The sequence below is a fragment of the Bidens hawaiensis genome, unplaced genomic scaffold (genome assembly GCF_021521415.1).
Source record: "Bidens hawaiensis isolate Kalapana, Puna unplaced genomic scaffold, B.hawaiensis_p1.1 tig00037641_1, whole genome shotgun sequence".
NCBI lineage: Eukaryota > Viridiplantae > Streptophyta > Magnoliopsida > Asterales > Asteraceae > Bidens > Bidens hawaiensis.
Genome location: NW_027496577.1, coordinates 74,700 through 97,727, shown reverse-complemented (window position 1 = coordinate 97,727; position 23,028 = coordinate 74,700). Strand labels below are relative to the sequence as shown.

General features: G+C 34.0%; 1 protein-coding gene and 1 pseudogene across 2 annotated transcripts; both read left to right on the top strand.

Annotated features, from left to right (window-relative positions):
* Positions 1–2,507: 2,507 nt before the first annotated feature.
* LOC143589586 (uncharacterized) lies at positions 2,508–9,098 on the top strand. Its single transcript, XM_077070306.1, has 4 exons — positions 2,508–2,856; positions 2,943–3,119; positions 4,535–5,422; positions 8,901–9,098. Exons 1-4 carry the CDS (start codon positions 2,839–2,841, stop codon positions 8,982–8,984), a joined length of 1,167 nt encoding a protein of 388 aa, XP_076926421.1. The 5' UTR covers positions 2,508–2,838; the 3' UTR covers positions 8,985–9,098.
* Positions 9,099–19,769: 10,671 nt separating this feature from the next.
* On the top strand, positions 19,770–22,115 carry LOC143589585 (L-ascorbate oxidase-like; annotated as a pseudogene). The gene is made up of 4 exons (XR_013145309.1): positions 19,770–20,031; positions 20,127–20,219; positions 20,303–20,515; positions 20,902–22,115. The product of XR_013145309.1 is annotated as an L-ascorbate oxidase-like (transcript).
* The last annotated feature ends 913 nt before the right edge of the window (positions 22,116–23,028 follow it).

Genomic DNA, 23,028 nt, shown 5'->3' with positions numbered 1-23,028 from the left:
TTATATCGTGGATTGATAAATAATAACAATTATAACAAAAACGATTATTAAACATAATTAAATTTAAAGAGAATAATTTAAAGATTTAAAGAGAACCATTAAATAGAATTAATTGTATCTTATTTTAGTTTTTTTTTATTTATTTTATTAACATGAAAATTAGAGAGATGGTAGATATACATGGAAAGTCTAGGCAACAACCAATAGGAAGAGGAGAAGTTGAGATAAAGCCTATTGCTTTAATATATATATAGAGATTTGAATTATAGAAAAACAAAAGAATGGATTTGTTAAAAAAAATTATTATTAAAAGAAGATATGAAAAGTGGTGATAATGTGGAAATGTAAGAATTCATAAGGAAGTTTATAGAGTTGAAGAGAAACTAGAGATCTTTTTGATACATTAGTGAAAGGCTAACATGACAGGTGATTAAGCGTGTTTGAAGTTGTTTTTTTTTTACCTTTTGGGTTCGAGATAGCACATGAAAGTGTCATATTCAGGGGATGTCAATTATTACTTGCTATGATTTCTTTTTATTTATAAAACCAGCGAACAAACACATTCCCTCTAAACCTACTTCAAAATACACACTTTGTCCATCCATTAGGCTAGAACCCCCAATTATTTAAGGGAAACACTTTAACAGACATCTTAATACCGCTAGACTACAAGCCTTTTGTTACTTGCCATAACTAAATTGTGTATATTTTACTTAGTCATGGCTTGTTTGTTGCCAATACATGAAATTAAAACTAGATGATTATTGTGTTTCTTTTATCATCCCTAATACAAATCTTGGTAGATTATCGAATTAACATATTAGAAGGCCATATTTAAATGGTTTCTGGCTTTTTTACTACATTTTGTGTTCTGCTGACACAAAACACATCATTTTTCATATCATTTGATTTTTCATATCATTTGATGCATTCTTTAACCTAACCATTCTATCTTATCTATCTAGTTATACATTTTTATAGTACCAACAATAACAATTTAGACGTCTACTTCAAACTTTTGGTTCCTATTATACCTCCTAACTCATTTTCGTTTTAGTTCTTGTATAACTTATCATATATATTTTTCCACTTTAATGTTTCATCTACCAAATGATGCTTTAAGTCTTTCATTTATGTCTAAGCTCCACCAATTCATTATTTCCCTTACCCAATGTTTAATTTAAATTTAATGAATATCCTAGTGTTACATCAGGGTTTGCAACAAATTTGAGAGATTGTCCATAAACTTCAATATCACAGTACTCTAGTTAGGTCTATTCACTATGTCACTATGGATCTTGTTTTTAAAGTTGATGTCACTAGCATTCAGCGATTTAAGGTCATAATGTGTCTTGCATGACATTAAATTATTCTACCCATCTCTCGTAGAAATTCAACATTCTTGATTTTCTTACCGAATTCATTATTTATAAAACTTCGTGTTTACCGGTCATTTAGTAGCTCATCTTTAACAACTCCCTTTCAACATTTCTTTCAGTAGTTTAAATGTGCTTGTTCATTAAAATCATAAAAGTTACATGTGTAACATACACGAATGCTGCCTTAATGTTTTGTTACCAACAAGATTCACAAAATTTGTGTAGACTCTAGGCAAATTTCACATTGGTTGTGAAAATTAGAGACATTTGGTACATAATGAATATTGGGTTTCAAATATCATTAACACGGGAGAAACTTCACAATTAAATGTACTTGAAAATCTCTTGAAAAGTTTTCACTCATGCAACAAAAACAATTCCGTAAGCTCCTTACATGCAAAACGGTCAATATTGTATGATATAAAGGACAAAATGTTTCAAAATAGTATCCAAACCACTTGTACGCCGTCAGAGATGATGGCACCAGCCTTATCAATAGTGATGAGTTCTTTAAGATGTGTAAGAGATCACAAGTTTCACATTCTTAACTCTTTAACTAAGATGATGAGATAAACCTCATAAAAAATCATGAGTCTACAAGACCATATTTACCTTTTCTTTCACTTCATGAGTTGGGTATTATCAGTGTTGCAAAAATTCCGACTATGCACCGACTAATCAATAGTCCCCACTTCACTGATTAATTTGGGCTAGTCGACAAATTAATCGGTTAACAGTCAAATCCTGCCAAAATCGACAATTTTCGACGAGATTCCGACCAAAATCAGTGGTTTCCGGCGAGATTCCGACCCAAATCAACTACTTTCGGCGAGATTGCAGCAAAAACTAGCGGTTTCCAGCAAGATTCCATCCAATTTCCGGCCAAAATATGTTTGTGTATGTATAAAACTAAGAATTACAAATAAAAATATGTGTGCATATATAAAACTGAAAAATATACATTAAAGTCCGATCCGATTAATCTTGACTAATCTCGATTAATCGCCAATCTTCACTGTCCGACCATCGACTAGCGATTTTTGTAACATAGGGTATTATCCTTTTGATTTTTGAGCATGTTGTTACATGAAAGGGAAAAAAATATAAAAAACTCGTTTACCACGTGGAGTGGTGAACCTTCAATTTAATGCCACGTCATGAGAAACCACTTTTTGTCTCGTGCCCATTGGGAAAAAAGAAAAAGAAAAACATGAGAAATGATGTTGAAAGAAAGTTTGAAACAAACCGGTCCAGCGATGTAATCATCTCATCATCGGTTTAACGAAATTGTGCAGAAATAAAAAACAAAAAACCAGGGGCAAAACCGTAACAAGGGCAACAGAAGTTTCAGTTCGTAATCGTTTCATAACAGACACAGACACAGACACAGACAGCTGCTGCTCCTACTTACGCAACAACCAAAACCTTAAACCAATCAATTTCTTCCGATTCTTCAACCATGGACGCCGATGATGAGGTAAATATAATATATCCGATACCCACTTGGCAATTCCACTCTTACAACTAATTTAACCGTTTTTTAATCCTGTTTGTTTACATCAGAGATTAAGGGCTTTGAAGAAGGTGTATGCGGATGTTATACTCAACACCGAGAAAGAAGCTGCAGCCAGGATTATGGTCTCCGAACGGAAAGCTGTTCGGTTGGAGTACGAGCTTAAGCACGCTAAAGAAGACGCCATTCAGATGCTTACGAGGCTCAAACACACCATGGATTCTAAGGTAGTATTGATCCTGTTTGTATATATATATACTTTTGTTCGCATTTTGACTAGTGTGTTGTTCTAGGTTTACTAATGGTTCGATAAAGGTTCGGGTTTTTTTTGTGTTGTTTAGGGTTTTGATTTTGGTATTTGGTCTGATTCTTGTTTTTATGTATTGATTAGTTGAAGATCTGATATAATCTGAGGGGTTTTTTTCTTATGCGAAACTGAATGACCGATTAACAGTTACTTAAATGATGTTGAATGTGGTATTTGAAATTTTTGAGTGTGTAACCATGTGGAGTGACGAGTGATTGTTTTTGAGTCGCTTCATGTGCATTGCTTCTTAAAACTTGGTTATGGAAGTTGATAAGTGACGAAACGTTTCAAGTTGTAATTCATTATTAATTCTGATTCCATTTACAATGTTCGGGATATGGTTTTGGCATTTGGATGTACATTTCTATAGATGATTTCTCATAAATTGCTCTAAAGTAGGAATAAACTTACTAAAACAAGCACTAACATTTCATAGGAGATTCGTGAACATGAAGTAGGGTATTAATGTATTAAGAAAGGCTTGGCTGTTGTGTTGTTTAGGGTTTTAATTTTCATATTTGGATTAGGATTTTTTTTTAAGTCTTGATTAGTTGAAGATCTGACATAATTTGAGGTTTTTCTTGGTTAGTTGATTAATGTGGTGCATTCTGTAGGCCATTGATCACCATACGAAACTCAATAACCGATTAATCGGTTACTCCAATAATGTTTGTAAATGTGGTCTTTGACATTGTTGTTATGAGTATACCAGGATGTAGCTTGTAAAGTTGTAATATGTACTTTAATGGTCTGGGCCTGCAATTCATGCTAGATATTAAGTATTATTTGTTTCCATAGGTTACTACTTTGTTCTATGATCCATATGTACTAAAAACATTTCCTTTTAGTTGTGACTGCAATTATCTTATAGTGGTATGACCAAATAACCATCTGTAGAGATATGACGAGTGGATTTATCATGTTCGAGTGTGCGACCATGTGAGGCGATTGTTTTTGAGTTGCTTCATGTGCGTTGCTTCTTAAAACTTTGTTATGGAAGTTGATACGTGACGAAATGTTTAAAAATATTATTTTACTATTAATTTTGATTCCATACATAATGGCTGGGATATGGTTTTCGTATTTGGATGTCGGTTTCTATATATGATTTCTCATGATTTGCTCTAAAGTAGGAAGAAGCTTACTAAAACAAGCACATACAGCTCATATGTGGTTCAGGAATATGAATTAGGGTATGCGTTACTAGTTAACTATTACATCGTTTCAGCTTATCCAATGAGTGTATTTCTGGTATTCTGATTGTGTGCAGCCTTTTGTCTCACATTTGTTGATTTCACAGTTGAAAACGACATTTACTGGTTTGATAATTTGCAGATCAGTGAAGCAGCAGTGGCATCCTGCACCCAAGAAAAGAAAATTGAAGAACTCGAAGCACAACTTCAAGAAGCTGAAGACATAGTGAAAGACCTCAGGGAGGAATTAGGAGGAGTTGAAGCAGAACTTCAGAAGTTTTCGAAAATCAAAGAAGTAAAGCATAATGTACAAGTAGACAATGTACCGACCCATGAACCCATTACATACCCTCCTTCAAAAGTACAACCCAATTCATATATGAATCAGAGAAACAAAAGCCAGAGTTTCTTTAACTCTTTATTACCTTTGAAAAAATCTTTATTCGATAGCGGGGATTTACCTTCTATAATATCAAGAAGCAAAGAAACCGAGCTGTATAAAAACGGGTGTACTCAAAGAATCCGTGCGTGCGAACGAACCACGCACGATAACAAATCTCCATTTTCTGTTCAAACAAATGACAAAAACAAAAACATCAACCTGAAGTTGATTGAAAACGATAAAGTGAAGGAGATAGATTTAGCAGCTGATAATTCATGTCTGACTTCTCCGGATTTGGTCAAACATACAAAAGATATACCCGTTGATGAAAGCTTGGTAAGAATATGCAATAGTCAAAGCACAAGTGGAGAAGAAGTTATGCCTGTGAGACAAGAAAAGGACAAGGTTGACCTGCCATTAACTAGTGCAGAGTCAAAGGTTTGTATGACCGACGAGGCTCCAAGTCAACCTTTGACTGATGGAGTGATCAAGTACACGAGAAAAAGGAAACGAGGGGTTCTGACTGGTGGAAGTGATTCAAGTGAAAGGAGCCATGAGAACCAAACGACTCATGTGGGGTCCATGAAGGGGAACTTGATTGGAGAATCAACTCCTGAAAAGATACGGCTTGAACAAGTTGCTCAACAGGTTGGTCATTTATTCTAAGAAAGTTTATATGATTTATTTATCCTTAGTCAGGTTTTAGATAAGATCATTTTATATGAACAACCTTAAGTTATATTCTTCCTAGAGCATGATGGCAAATCCAAACTTGTCAAGTATCTTTTTTATAAACAACATAACAAAAACAGAATTTGTCTTCTAAGAGTTTGGTTAGGAGCGATAGTGGGCTCTACTCATTAGTTAGATACTAGCATTTTTTTATAAAATAAATCAATGATAGTGTCCTCTAAGTTATGACTAAGTTCTGCATGCAATTGTATCTTCCAGTTGATAGTTTGATAGCATGGTCTCTTTAGGTTCGTATGTGGATTTAACTGAAGATGCATAAACAAATTTTTTTTTTTTTGAAGTCATACATAAGATCGAATATGTACACCTAGATCAATGTAGTTGTCTATAGGTAATGTGAAACCTTCTCCCTCAACTCGGAAATACCTATTGTACTTGAAAGGGTACATGATAAGGAATTTTGTATATTATAAAAAACCGTCTTCTAGGTATATATCATTTGTTACTTCATTAATCAGAAATACGAGTCCCAAGAAATGTGCAGAAGGAATGGGCTCTAGCTGTAATGTCACCAAGTCTAGTAAATAATACTGCCAGAAAATAGTGGATTGCTGAGGAACTATTTTCGCCATGTACAGTGTTGATAGAAGTGTAAGTCGATTCAAAGCCAGATTAGTGACTAGGCGAGCCCTAACTTTATCACAATTCACAAAGGATAGATAGACTACTTCCTGGGAGACCCCAACTCCAAAAACCCTATTTGGATACGAAAAGAATATTAGAAACATTGAGTTCTTCACATGGAATCCAAACATCAGAAAACAGAAAGAATAGAAAATATAGTATTGCTAAGCTACCTTTACCAATAACAGAAAATGGTGAAAAGTATGATAAAACAACATAGAGACACGCAAACAAGATGAAGGTAAGGCCACCGAAAGTATATGTAAAAGGTCCCTAAGACAAAGCTAAGACAAATTTGTACCATCCCTCAAAAGTCTGTTTACGCCTCTTTGAAGTCCTATGCTTGACTACTTCCTCCAAGAGGTGCAAGTCTAGCAAATCTTGCCTAATCCGTTCATCCCAAGTCAGTTTGGGTCTGCCTCCACCTCTCCTCCCTCTAAATTTTCTCCTTTAACTTAGTTGGGAATCTTCTGTCGCACAACCCCTGTGGCTGCTCACCATCTACATTATCCTCCTGGACGTGGTGCTCACTATTTATGTCCCATCGCTCTGTACAAACGATCGTAAGTGCTTGAATGTGGTTGACTGCGGAAACACTTGCCTTCAATGGTGATCTGGACGTTCTCCTCGACGTTTACACCATTGGAGTCACACTTAAGGAATTCAGTCTTAGAGGGTGCTGAACAGTTAAGCAGAATTACAATCGAGTCAATGCATGAAAACTCACGGAAAGAATTGAATTTAAAACAACTTAGAAATCAAATCAGAGCCGAATGACTGAGGATTTCTTATTGCGAATCAAAAATAAAAACACAGAACTCGTCAATTATAGAATTGATCGAGAGAATTGCAAAATGATGATCTGAATCCTGATCGAAGTGTTAAAGGCTATGTTAAGGTCTTAACTCTTAAGGAACCATCTGAGCTGACCTTACAAACTCAGAAATTCTCCTCCAAACATTCATATTAGCTGCAACTAAATTTCTTAAGGAACCACAAAGATGTTGCAAGCTGCAACTAAATTTTATATGCAAATAGTTTTGTAAATGACAGAATCACCCCTTCAGATTATTAACCATCTTTGACTTTTGTATTCACTTTGTTTGACCTGAGTGTTGGCTGCAGCACTTTTTTGTTTACAACAGGACTAATCCTTAAACCTCTGCTCTCTAAAGTTGCCCGCCATTCCTCTACCCCCCCATTTAGACTTTCTTTACTCTCCTTGACCAGCACAGTATCATCTGTGAAAAGCGTGCACCACAAAACGGTCTCTTAAGTTATTATTACATATCATATTTGTAAGACTATATGAATTATGATCTTCTTGCAAGTCTTCAGAATCTAAGTTGTGGAAATACCTCCACACTCCATTGTCTAACCACGTCTCTAATTCTATGCATGCCCTTTTCTTTATCACTCGCTAAGGAAGATACATCATGCATGGCACATGTGGTCAGCTATAAAAAAGAAATTTAGATTGATAAAAAAACAATATTTTAAAGGATAAATTGCCACTATCCAAAAGGGTAGTGTGAAAGACACCGAGCAAGTTAGGTTCCAATAACCTTGAGACAGGTACTACTTCGTGTAATTGCTAACTCAGCTGGAATCTAATTCTTGTGTACTGATGAATGCGCATTAATGCATAAATTGTTATATACATATCTCATTATCTCCTGTAGACGGTTTGTCATCACCAATTTCTATTAGATAACTTTAGGACTGACATCACATCTTGTGTCGCCTGCTTCTTTCACATTGCTACCTACCATTCGTTGTCTCTTCTTTGGTTCACACTTCACATACAATAGAACATGATATCACGCGGAACTATTTTCTTTTGTTTCCTTCCTCTCTTAGAAATTTGTATTTTGCTTTCTTTATATAGAGAACATATTTAGATTTTTTCTTGTAGACCTAAAATACATTTATTTCCCCCTTTTACCCTTGATATTATTAAGTTATTCTACTCCTTTCCTTAATTTAGATAACCTCTATCTGTTACTTTTTATGCGCACCTAACATACGTAATTCAGATAAGATAGCAAAGTCTAAAACGTCATAATACGTTCGATTTGGGGTGTTACTGTTGGGTTAATCTTGATTGTTCGGGTCAAGTATGGGTAAGTCAGGTCCACGGGTTCGTGTCGGTTAATCAGAACAGGCCAGCAAGCTAGTGGCTGATTAGGTGGAGACATGAAAAGTGGAGAATATGGAAGTTTGCTTACTCGTTTTTAGGAAAACGTTTTATGCTGCGCATTTATTTTGTTTTCTTTTTTACCAAAGGTTAGATAGTATAAGTAGAGGTTCTATTTCCCAGTTTTAGTGTGTAATCGTTCTTTACTATTCAGTTTAATATAATATTACACAGAAAACTTGTCCCATAGTGTGTTACTCTCTGCCTGAACCAACAAGTACACCTAAGACATTTCAACTAAGCAAAGTCCAAATGGATGAAAAATTTGAAGGAGGATAACATAAACTAGCAGCCAGTAGGAAACTTAATATATATAGAAATCATGAGCGTAACAGTAGTCACTTATGGATACATTATCACACAAACGCAGGCAACACAAAAGTAAAAAAAATATGTATATATTATTATATCAAAACAAAGAACACATAGGATTACGGTGTTCAGTCAGAAGGTTAATGATCCATGTTTTATTAATTGGCCCAAATCCTTTTATTTATTTAAGTGAGTGATCTCACATTAAAAGGAAATAATACTTTTGAACTTTTTGTGCAGCTTATATCTTTATCAGATAAAAAAATGTTGGTGATGAACCGCAAGGAAGAAATGAACAGTAGTTTTCAAGGGTGGCGATATTAGGTTATGGAAAGCTTTAAACTTTACCGGGTCGTGTACAACTGTAGTTTATGCAGCGTTCTTTACTGCTCAGAATTTTTGGCTTTGAACTTTTAGGTAGTTTTATAAACCATGAAAGTTTTTCGGATGCAATCATTGTATCATATTATCTTGTTCAAAATGAAACGTAAAGGTTGTTGGAAGGTTAAAATTGTAATTCCAAAGTTTGAGTATGTTTTGTTTAGTTTTAAAAGTAGAGGGGCTGTTCTGTAATTTCGTGAACTTGTATCTGTATAAGTAGACGGATAAGTGTGTTGTAACAGTTAGTTCGTTATTTTCCATTAATCAATAATACAAGCCCTAATTTTCTGTTTCGATCATCTTGATTCTTGTTCGTTTAAATCTTGGTACCTGGGTTCAAAGGTATCTTATTTCTTTTTATAGTTGAGCATATCCCGTGAAATTGTGGTTATCTTGTTGATATTGAGAAGACAAGCCAAGTCGATTAAATGCGTTAAATGACATTGTAATTCTTTCATGCACATATAATTGCATACAGAATACCATGTCATTAACTATAAGTTTAACCGTATTGTTATTAATCATGCATAATAATACCAAGATCATGTGTTAACTGTACTTGACATGCTTAGGACTATTAAGTGAGCACCTTATAGACACTTGTAGTTGTATAGTTGTATGTAACTCATGTAGACATAGTGGGAGAAAGAAAGAAAGAAAGAGGTTATATATCACGGTTAAATTAATATTTAATGACAGACATGACATATGAGTTGGTTGATATATGACATTTTTCAAGATTAGTTTTGATTCTATACATTTATATAAATATAACTAAAATAACTTGTTTCCTTTTCTTGTTAGTTTGGAACTAGTATTAACATTTAATTCATAATCAGCTATACCTAAGAATTAATAGTTAATTTAAATGTGGCTGAAGAGTATAATTTAAGATAATATTATATTTATGATCGAACTTAAGTTCCTGTTCGGATATGTGCTTTTAAAGTGATTAGTGATGTTAACTAGATAGAATTAGAAGGTTTTACTTTTTATAAATCGTTTATAGAGAAAAAGTATCAAGATATGTTCATCAGCTATATTTTATCATAGTAGCGGTGGTGACAATGGTGGTGGGGTGGTGGACAAAGAGGAGGTGGCATTGTGTCAATGGCGGGAATGGCGGCGACGGGGTAGGAAAAAACAAGTAGGTGGTGGAGATTAGAGACAAACAATGGTAACGGGTTAGACATTTTTAAGTGACATTTTATTATAACCGTTTATGACTCAAATGAACTATATTTTCTCTTTTCCTAAATCAACTCTTTTTAAAAAAATGGGCCATAGTTTCCACCTATGGTAGAATCGAAAGTCGTAACAATTGTAGATACTATATACACTGTTTGATATATAAGTGTTTGATAGATATGATAAGAGTGAAGAGATACAAGACAATAATGTTGTAATTTGTGACCTATGTTTTCAATCAGATAAATATATATTTATCATACTAATTTTCTACTTCGTTTATAGTTTTGCGAAAATCCATTAAAAACCTTAAGCACAACATAAATGTTTATTTTTTGTTTTAGAGAAAATTATTAGGATAGTCATTTTGATGTGTATAAATTTCATTATTCTCTTAACAGAAGAAGTTGCGTATACCTTGCTTTGTCTTCACTCCACCATAACACTGTCATTCATGTGATGGATGATGTTTCCATATAAATATTCGTATATAGTTTTTTGAAAACCCAGTAAAAGCCTTAAGCACAATATAAATGTTAAAGCTATGTTTTAGAGTAAATTATACGGATTATCCTTCTGGTATCTTGACGGGATTTTTATGTTTACCATAAACGATGAAATTGTATCTTTTTTATTATTACTAGAAGGAAGAAAGTGTTTGTTTGCCTTTGAGAAAAAGTAACATGAAATGATGCATCTTTTTATGACTGTTTTGCTCATGTGTAGGCTTTAGTCATTTTCAAGTGTTAAGCTAAAAAAAAAAATACTAAGACTATATGTTGTGGATATATGTCGTGGAGAGGTTTTAAGACTTTTGTTAAAATGCTATATATGCATTAGGGGCTTTAACTTTAAAGTCTAATTGTAGTTTAAAGCCCGTCTTATATATATTTGTGTGTGTGAGAGAGAGTAAAAAGCATCATGGCCACACCACTCCATAGTGAGGTGTACAAAAAAACCGGTTTGGGACTGGTTTTAGGCAAACCGAACCGAACCGGTTTGGGTTTAAAACTGGTTTTCAAACCGACCCAAACCGTCAGTTTAGGACCGGTTCCCCTTCAAATCTATCAAACCGGTTTTAAAACCGAACCAGTTTGAAACCGGCTAAACCGGTTTTAAAACCGAACCAGTTTGAAACCGGCTAAACCGGTTTATAAACCGAACCGAACCGGTGTGACCAGGTCGGCCTATCTTGCTTCTAAACCGGTTTATAAACCGAACCGGTTTGAGTCAAACCGGTTTTGACCAGCCGTTGACCAAACCGGTTCGGTTTATAAACCGGTTCGGTTTGGGTTTAAAACCGGTTTTGTACACCTCTACTCCATTAACGCCCCAACAATATTTTGAAGCCCATCTCTATATCGCCCCTCCCATGAAGCCCCGGCGCGATGTTGGGGCTAGTAAATCCACTCCACGTCATTTTGAACTAGTAAAAATGACTTTATTTGTTATCTTTTAATAGCAAGTCACATATTCACATACTCTTACTTCTAGATACATCAATAATATATTTCATGTTAAGATTTGAACTCTGATATTTTCTATAAGTTTGTTATCGAAGAAAGTCTCAGCGAACCTTTGTAATTGAGCATGTAACTTGTACAAGATCCACAATTTAAATAAGTAAAACAATAAATTATACTGTTTTAACCACAACCAATAAGATGATTATTTCATAGTATCTGAATTGTATAAGCCGTAATATATATAAAACTTTTATCTATATCAAATTGATATGTATTGACACCCCTTGCATATATGAAATGTGGCTCAAATTCCCAAAACGAAAATGTCATCGACCACATGCTTTGTAACTGATGATTCCCCTAAATATGCGTTTCACTTCCAAGTCGTTAATGACTATAGATAGTGGTATTATTTTATTTACTCGTTTTACGGGGAAAAAAAATATTTTAGTGGGCCAAAATTTAGTTTTATATACTCCTAGGACGTACAAAAGAAATGGGTATAATAGTTTTTTTTTTTTTTATCATTATTCGTTTACTTCACACATTCGTGGGTTAAATATTTTCTTTTTATTTTTCGTTTATTTTTAATTACAACTAGTATCTTGACCCCCGTGTTGCCGCGCGGGAAGGGTGGCATGAGGGAGATTGATTTGAATGTTGTTTTGTGACAAAGCAAAATAAACCTATAAACATCTAAAAAAGCTAGTGCGACTCAAAATGCATATGTAACGAAGAAATATATAACCAAACTTTAAAATAAAATCGAAATGTGACCTAATTAGTCGAGCCTCAGATCTCTACTATTGCTGCAAGGCTGCAACATTGGTTTCCTCATCAAATAGCCAAGTGTCATCTTATCATATTATTAAGATTCTAGCGATAAACAAAATAGCAGTTTGTGTATGACAATAAACTCGTGATTCAATCGAAAGAAAAACATAGAGATCCTAAAAACAAGCAAACTCTTAACCGCAACACGCTAATGATACATCAGAGAAATCAAGTTCTATATTATTACACGTGAGATCAGTCACTATCTTATGCAATTGGAAGAAAGACTATACAATTAAGTGTGCAAAACTGCAAATCATACTTGCTAATTGTATAAAGGTGAGAAAGATAGAACGTGGACCTTGTAAAACTTTAGCTCCATATTGTTCATACTCTAATGCACATGGTACAAGTCTTGAAACACATTTTCTTCCAAAATTATATATATACTAGTATTGTTAGGGGGGAGGAGGTCCATTTGGATGTTTGATGAGTAATGAATCGAAACAAATCTAAATTAGGTGCTACAAAATGGTATCGTATCAGTTTGCTATGAATTTGAGGTGAAAGCAACAAAGTTGTGTAGTATGTTGTGCATCAACTTAATCTTTATTGTGATTTAATTAGGAGTTTTTTCCTTTCTTTTTTTTTTCTTTTATATAACCAAACCATAAGCCTACAAGAGTTGGTGTGCCAAATCATTTTTTTATGATAACATAAAGAAGAATCTTGTATCCACCTAGATTGTGCCATAACACAATGTAACATCAGAATTACCCATACAAAAACATATTTTATGACAAACCTCAATCACAATATAATATTCAACAATAGTTCTATCGAGATGAAACATTTAACCTCAAATGTGAAAACCCCATGCTCAGATCAACATCAAATGATCATCATAGCATAAGGAAAAATGACTCGAATTTATTGACCAAAAAATCATTCAATCCATTAAAACACAGAACAAACAACAAACAAAACTTTCAAATTCAAAATAAGTCCATGCATTTTGTCACGTAACCAATAATAATGAACATAGGCAGAAACACCAAACTCAACTATTGAACTGGAAACCGACAACAGTAACCGCGAAACCACCATCACCTAGGGTTCCGATATGGAATCCTGCAACAATAGAAATCAGTATCAACACAAATGAGAACCACATACCCCCGTGTCAGACCACTGTCAAAACAACACCTCCGTCACCTAGGGTTTCGATACGAAACCCGGCAACATCGAAAATAGAGGTGGTTAACCAGCAACAATAGAAATCTAGGGCGTAACCGTCAACGTTGTAGCTTTGTTGTTGCCATAGCCAACCTCACAAATTGTGCCCAACACCATCCCCAAACCCAAGTAAAGAAATAAGATGCATGCCGGTTGCCAAGCAGAGAGAGATAACCGATACTTCATCGCCGTCGCCATTGACGGCCGGTAATAGTCATTCGTCGGCCAAAGCCGCCGATGAAATCACTGCCAGGAACCGCAGGCAAACCCTTCATCTCTCTGCTTTTATCTCTAGAATCACCCTATGTGTGTTATAACATCATGATAAACCGAAGGATTACCGAGATGACGGTGGTGAGATCTAGAAGAAGAAAGATATACAGGCGAAAGAGAGAGAAGTTGTAAACCAAAAAATGATACGCGTACCAGCAATATGGACAGTTGTCAAGAAACCAGACAAGTAGCATGATGTCAGCATGGTACACACATTAACAACGCATGGTACAACCCTGGCTGCACCAAGTCTCCCGAAAATGTAATTATATAAATTGTATATTATATATATATATATATATTAATTTTTTTATAATATATATATATAGTATACAATTTATTATAACAACCAAACATTTTATTAATTTTTTTTATATATTAACATTATTGAATAGTAGTTTTATCATCTTTTATATATAAACTTTTTATTGGATTTATTAATCACAAGTTTACATATGTGTAAAATTTATGTACTAACAAATTTACATATGTGTTAAAAAAACATAAATATGTACAAAATTAATTTTCAAAATTGTAATCGTATATATAGATATAAAAAATGATAATATTGCACACAAATAACATTGACATACAATTTTTTTTTATAAAAAACGTTAGTTTTCTAGGGTTCCTTCAAGTTCTTAAATAATTTAAGAGTTCTGTAATGATACTCATCCTATATATATATATATATATATATATATATATATATATGATGGATCTTGCGATAAGTGATATTACAGTGAGAAGTGCGAGAAGTGAATGTATAACTCCATTAATCCCTAATTTCACTCCATTTTATATGATGTTACATACATATATGTAGGTTGGTTGTATTTATGTCTTAATTACACATTCAAACCTACCTACAAACATATAAATGTACCGAGCCACATTCAAACCTATGTATCTACACACATACAAACATACATACACATATACAAACATACGTACACATATACAAAACATATGTACCTACACACATACATATGCACCTACACATAAGAAAGAGAGTGAAATTAGGGATTAATGGAGTTACACCTTCACTTCTCGCTGTAAAAAAACTTCTGAAATGATCCAATACCTATATATAAATATATATATAAATTGCGTTTTACAATATACTATTTTGACATGTTTATATGCACATGTTAGCAACATAATATAAGTATGAGGTATTGATCAAGAAACCGCGAAAAGGGATTGTGCAACAAATAAACAAAGAAAGATGCAAAAATGGTAGCTGGCATGAAATAACTATTCGGCATAAAATAATTAATCTTATGTTAATTAAACGTACATGCCACGTAACAAAATATTGTAGCGTATGAATGACAGATGCCTGGTGTATGATATGCCTAGTGGCATATCATACGTCCATTTGGCAGTTTTGCATAGTTTTTAACGACTTTAAAAGGATTTTCTCATGGTTTTCAAACATGACTCACCTTAGAGACTAGAGAACTAGGGCTGTTCAAAAAGCCTATGGCTCGCGCGAAACTCGCTCAAAAAAAGCTCGATTCTAAATGAGCTCGACCCGATTTCTAAACGAGCCGAGCTCGAGCCAGGGTCAATTCGGCTCGTGGCTCGGTCTTGGCTCGACTTGTTAGCTCGGCTCGTTGTCTCGTTTAGATTAAACCCTAAATTTTAATATTTATATATATTAATATCATACCAAGAAATAAATAAATAAAAATTATACATATATTATGTCACTCGATACCTAAAACCTTATAAAAGAATAACGTAAATAAAACATATAAATTTATAAATTCTCTAGCTTATAAATTTTATATAATATGTATGTTACAATTATATTTTTTGTATTTTATATATCAAAATTTGTAAAATAAAAAATAAAAAATAAAAAAAAATTAAAAAATTAAAGGAGCCCGGCTCGACGAGCTCGAGCTCGGCTCGAGTTTTAAACGAGCCGAGCTCGAGCTCGATTTTTCAGTTCGATAAAGAAAACGAGCCGAGCTCGAGCCAGCTCGATTAATTTCGAGCTCGAGCACACTCTGGCTCGACTCGGCTCGTTTACAGCCCTATAGAGAATAAACAAGAAGAAAGAAATCAGAGGAAAAGGATTCTAACTTCAAATTCAATCAATTGTTTCTTAAAATCACGTCGTCTCAGTGTGCCTCGTGAGTGCGGGTGTGCCTAAATCACACGTGATCACAAGTACTAGGGTGCAGATGAGGCGAGCTATTCACGAGCTACTCGAGAGCGACTCATAAAAAAGGATCGAGCCAAGCTTAAATGAACATGAGCCTAAAAATAAGCCAATGATCTCTAGTCCAAGTGCTTATTAGGGTTAGGCATCCAAAAACTTCAATTTAATAGGGGGGGGGGGGGGGGTTGTCTTGGGTTCAAGTCACGTGTGAGACAAAAAGAAAATAAAAAATAAGGGGCTCAAGTTGGGTCAGAAGGTTTTTCGTACCTATGAGTTTCTTCCTGAGTGTGGAATGGAGATGATCGGGTGGGTCAGTGGCCCTTCAGTGATTCAAATTGGTCGTTCAAAATAAATAAATGAGACTGAGCTCGAACTTCATTTATCAAGTTCGAGCCGGCTTGCGAGCCTAAACAAGTATTTATATATATAACTTTTATAACACACACACACATATTGTATAAAATTTATAAATATATAAACATCAATTAATAAGGTAAACGAGTCAAGCTTGAGAAATCAAAGACCGAAACGAGTTGAGCTCGAGGTCTGTGTAAATTCAACGAGTCAAGCCTAGTCAAATTCGGGCTCAGCTCGGCTCGTTGCATTGAAACGATCCACACCTTGGTTTAGGGCTTATGTATGTTTGCTCAATTCGAGACTTAGAAAACATTTGTGTTTGTTAGTTACAATTACGCATTATTAATAAGACAAAGCTGGTTACAATATCAGATTATTTAATTTAAATATTTGTACACGTATAATCACAAACCAAAGACAAAAGTCAATTAAAAATTAATTGTCGAACAATCAATGTTCAATCAATTCAACTATTTTAAATGTATCATATATGTTAAATACAAAACTAAGTACCACCCATCCCATATTATCATATATCGTATTTCGTATCTCTCAAATGTAAACCTCAAAGTCCTCAACACCTTCATTGGTTGTTTTAGAACAAAACAAATCGCGTGGGCATATTTTAATCCAGGTCATTTTTCTACATATTAAAAAATGTTTATACGATAATAATAATAATAAGATGTTTTAAAAAGAAATCACCGATATAAAGTTAACTTAATAATTTAATTATCAATAAAGAATGTTGCCATTTCACACATTTGGGTTGCTTTAAAATGAATAAAGAATATAATATGATTTCCAGACGCAATACGCGTTACATCCACTACATAGATTTATTTATTTATTTATTTATTTATTTATTGTTTTCTCTGGTTCACTTTTTCTTTTCCAGAAAAAAGTTGCATTCTCATCCTGAAGAATCACTTTACTTTTCATAATATGTTTTTAATTAATCAATAATCATTTTTTTACACTAATTTTTCATTAAAAACATATGCCACATTTAACTATCTATTAAATGTGAAATGAGCAAAAAGTCGTTACTGGGTCCATCTGACCGGTCGGTCTAATACAAAAAAGTGTTTTATTTTAAGTCGAATTCATTTTGAGGTAATGTCCATTGTTAATGTTATATATGCTCAAATAGTCATATATAGTAATATCTATTTTATAAGTTACTCCATTATGTATCTAACTTTATCTATAAATACCGTAATAATATTATAAACGATAAAAAAACAAATGAGTATTCTACATCAATTTTTTCGTTGTATGAAATGTTTTGAAGCTAAAAATGATATGGATAAAACCGTGTACGCGAACTTAGACATCCTATAATTTTTTTTTGCCACACTTGTGATCTTGATAAAAGAAAATTAATTTTTTAAATAGTTTATAAACATCTTACCTATTTTTTTTAATAAAGTTTTTATGTGTTAATGGTAGTCCATGTCTCGGAATTGAGCTCGAGTCGAGCCAAGGCCATTTTGAGCTCGAAAGTCGAAAGTTATTCAAGCCAACTCTATTCCAAATACTAAACCGAGCTAAAACCTTGATTTTGAACTTCGCTCAGATATAAAATTAGCCATCTTCATTCGAACTCAGCTTGAATTTGTAGGAGTCGGTTGAGTTGGGCTCGAACTTATACAAGCTATTTTTGAACGAGTTTTTTCAAGTTATTTTTCTATAAGCAATTTCGAGTCCGATAGACACGTGTCCCACATAATCAGTAATCTATTTGGCAATATGTAACTATAGCGTTATAATACAATTTCCTTTTAAATAACTTTAAGCAAGTTTAATAAGAAATCTTCGAATTATATCATATTCAAAATTTTTTTTTTTGAACAAACAACAAACATAAAATGACTAGGTATCTCGTATGGAATGACCCAATGACAAAAGGCAAACCACCAGCTAGCCCAACACATCTGTACGGAGCCCTTAAGCGTTACATCATATTCATATTCGAAAGTACCTTAGCATAATACTATAGTATCTTTCTTTGAAACCATCAAAAGTTGACCGATGCAAAATATGGACGTGATCAACGATAGAGCCGTTCATTTATAAATTACTTAATTATACTCAGTCCCATAAATATATTTTTTTTAATGTTTTTGAAGTAACGTATTCCGAGTTTTAGTCATAGAGTAGAGGCGTGTTAGAAAATGGATTTATCAGAAATTTCTGCGTTGGACAAATTATAATCTCATAGTGGAAAAGCGGCTATATTTTTTTGGCATTATGCAAACCAACACCAAAATACTTAAATAAAACATGTAAGTTTTCTTTGGAAGATATAAGAATATTTCACCAAGTGTTTTTAAAAGGGCATCCGTAGGTAAGTTTCACTTTCATCACTAATGTTATTGCGCCAAAAACCTCCAAACATCACTATGCTATGCATAGGGTGAATTTGATCATATTTTGGCCAACACGTTTTTCCCATAACAGTGTTTTGGGATAATGGATTCGTCAATGGACCAATCAAATCTCCTTCTTTCTTTTTTATCAATTACTTTAAATAATATGCAATCAATACAATGGACTAACTATCACGGCTAAAATTAGAAAACCCCCTACGTGTCCACGTAACGTTGGTGTACCATAAAAATGAGCATTTTAGCCCCTCTGTTATGGATGCCCTAAATGGACCTACTGAAATCATCTACATTCTACACATTATGTACAATTAAATACTAATAAACGATCTCACTTGGGTTCGTCGGTTATGACACAATCGATTAAATACGAATCGATCGTTAGACCGAGCTATCAAAACTTATATAGCTGTAACTTATTACAGAATCTCATATTCTATTTCAGTTTTATTTATTTTGCTTACGTTTCAAATTCGAATGCACACATTTAATTATAACTTATTATAGAGTTACCAAGTTTTTGAAAACGCTTCAACTAATAAAATAATCGAAGTTTTATATAATTTACTAATAAAATATAAAAGTATAAAACACAATGTGCAAACACGTAATAAGAAATTTGTTTTCACCATTTGTGAACTCGTCGACTGACTCTTCCTATATATTCAAAGTCATACCTGGTACACAAAAGTAAAACTACGACTTTCAGATTTATATAATACCAGTACACACATTATAATATAATTTTACTGGAAACACCGAAGCAGTTTCCACCCCAGCCACCACCCTTGTCTATATATATATTCTTCTAATAGATCTCACAATCTAAAACCAACTCATGATTTCAAAATTCAAACCCATTCACTTGAACATGAAGAATTTAATATTAATATGTGCTTCATTGCTACTTATTTTAAGTCTACTCTATAGTGGAAGCCAGGATTCGACATTACAGATGGGAAGTTAAGTACGAGTTTAAATCACCTGATTGCTACCGGAAGCTAGTCATAACTATTAATGGAAGAAGCCCCGGTCCCACAATATTAGCTCAGCAAGGGGACACTATTGTTGTTGATCTCAAGAACAGTTTGTTGACTGAAAATGTTGCCATTCATTGGCACGGTATCCGACAGGTAATTACCCGATAGATTTAAGTTATATATTTATAAGTTAAATATTTAGGGGTTTGAGGTTTTAATGGATTTGTAAATTGTGATTGGTTTTGTAGATTGGAACTCCATGGGCTGATGGAACTGAAGGGGTTACTCAATGTCCTATTTTACCTGGTGACACTTTTAGATATAAGTTTGTTGTTGATAGGGTAAGTAATTAAGTTATTCTCCAAATATTATGTTTGCAGATCTTGGGGTCATAACATTATTATTTATATAATATAACATGCAGGCGGGGACATACTTGTACCATGCGCATTACGGGATGCAAAGAGAGGGGGGTTTATATGGATCGATTCGGGTGGCTTTGCCGGCCGGACAAGTTGAACCATTCTTTTATCATTACGATAGAAGCATCATTCTTAACGATTGGTATCATAAAAGCACGTATGAACAGGCTGCCGGACTCTCTTCCATCCCATTTCAATGGGTCGGTGATCCTGAGGTAATTTAATTATTTTAGAACAGCTAACTCACACACCTCTATTTAATCTAGCATTAAATCTATAGTTTTGTTTGCCATGAAACACCTTTGACTGAAAGAGCATTTTTTATAAAACATCTTGACTAAAAGTTGTATTATAAAAATATCTTTTATGAATACTACAAATTTCTTTCATCAGTAGCTCATTTACAGGAATCCAATGACTTATCTACACTTCAACTTTACAATCACAACTTATTATAAAAATGAAATTCTAAATGATATCTTACTTTTATGACCACTCATGATACACTAAAAATCCAACACAGATCTGTCTTCTTTCTAATATATTTTATGATATTACTTTAAATTTTATAAAAACTAATATTTTATGATTTTCCTTTCAGTCATTGTTGATTCAAGGAAAAGGAAGATTCAACTGCAGTAGACCCGGGATTGCGGCTAATCAATGTAACGCCACACATCCCGAATGCTCACCGTACGTTTTCTCAGTCGTTCCCGGGAAAACGTACCGGCTTAGGATCGGAAGCTTAACGGCTTTGGCCGCCCTCAGTTTTGAAATAGAGGGACATAATATGACGGTTGTTGAAGCCGACGGTCACTATGTAGAACCATTCGTGGTAAATAATCTCTATATTTACTCGGGTGAAACTTACTCGGTTCTAGTGACCGCGAATCAAGACCCATCAAGGAATTACTGGGTCGTGTCGAAAATGGTGAGTCGTAACAACACAACCCCTAATGCTTTGGGTATATTTAATTACTACCCAAACCATCCCAGCAGGTCCCCACCAACTATTCCACCAAGTGGGCCCCGGTGGAACGATGTTGAATCTCGAGTCAACCAAAGTCTTGCTATCAGATCCCATTCTGACTACATACATCCAGTGCCTCAGACATCTGAGAGAGTCATTATTCTTTTGAACACTCAAAACCAAATCAACGGGAGTGTCAAATGGTCGATTAATAACATCTCGTTTACCTTTCCACATACCCCGTATCTCATATCGCTTAAACATAACTTACTTCACACGTTTGAACAAACCCCACCACCCGATACTATCAACGGGTATGAAGCTTATGACATTAGCATCCCCCCTCCTAATGTTAACGCGACATCTAGCAATTCTTTGTATAGACTAAAGTTTAACACGACGGTAGATATTATTCTTCAAAATGCGAACATGATCAATCCTAATAATAGTGAGACGCACCCGTGGCATTTACACGGGCATGATTTTTGGGTTGTCGGGTATGGTGATGGAAAGTTTAATGCTTCAGAGGATCCAAAGAGGTACAACTTAGTGAACCCGATTATGAAGAATACAGTAGCGGTCCATCCTTATGGGTGGACCGCTTTGAGGTTTGTAGCGGATAACCCGGGTGTATGGGCGTTTCATTGTCATATTGAGTCACATTTTTACATGGGTATGGGAGCAGTGTTCGAAGAAGGTATTGAGAAAGTGACAAGACTTCCCACATCTATCATGGGTTGTGGTGATACCAAGAGATTTATTAAGCCATAGAAATTATAAAAATTGGTTACATTTTTGTAAAAGTATTCTTTCATATTTGATTTAATCGTCAATATAGCATTGACGTGTTATTATGTGTAAAGATTTATAGTCACATTGATTATACAAAAGTTTGGATTTATAACTCAGATTGTGCAAAAGTTTCAAGTCATTTTAGTAAACCAATCACTAGTAGGTTACAAAGGCTCGTTTCACGTGAATTGAAATCATTGTTTTGCATTACTATAACCAAAAAATGCTGGTATAAAAAAAGAGTTTGGAGTTAGGACTGGCTTTGAGACCATTCCTATGGGTTTTTAATAGGCCTATTTCCGATAAGAACTGACAAAACAATTAAACAATGCACTTGAATATATTTTTTTTATATATACCATTTGTACAATCGAAATCCGAGGGAGGCCGTAGGTTTTTAACGACGACAAAAAGAAAGTAACCCTTACAAAAAAAATTTGTTAACCTCTAAAACAAAAAATAAATAAATAAACATTTTAAAATGACAAATTGAAAATAAATAATATCATCTTTTGTGTATTGACCGATAATATCTTACATTTAAAAATCTCAGCCAACAGTCCGACCTTTCGACTATTTTTCTTTCAATGGATCTCCGTTAAAAAAACAATTAATGTTCTTAAGTGTTTTTCCGAATTTCAAACAATGTTTCAGGGGTTTTGATCGGAAAAAAGATACGGGTCGACTGATGTAAAACTTATCTTGAAACGTTGATTCAAATGGCTTGAATTTTTATAATTGAAAATTCAAACACCCGAATTGAAACATTGTTTCTTCGGTTGAATCACCTTTTCGAGATAAGTTTTACATCAGTCAACTCGTATTCTTCTTTCGATCAAAAACCCTAAAACATCGGTTTGAAATTCGGAAAATAAAAAACCTAACGATGTTAAGTGTTTGTTAACGGAGGTCCATTGAGAGAATAATAATCGAAATGTTAGACCGTTGGCATAAATTTTTAAAAGT

What these genes read in the sequence shown, in the direction of transcription:
- LOC143589586 (XM_077070306.1), top strand. An exon ending in AACACACCATGGATTCTAAG is followed by an intron (nt 3,120 to 4,534) that starts GTAGTATTGATC and finishes GATAATTTGCAG; the next exon opens with ATCAGTGAAGCAGCAGTGGC. An exon ending in TTGAACAAGTTGCTCAACAG is followed by an intron (nt 5,423 to 8,900) that starts GTTGGTCATTTA and finishes CTTTTTGTGCAG; the next exon opens with CTTATATCTTTATCAGATAA.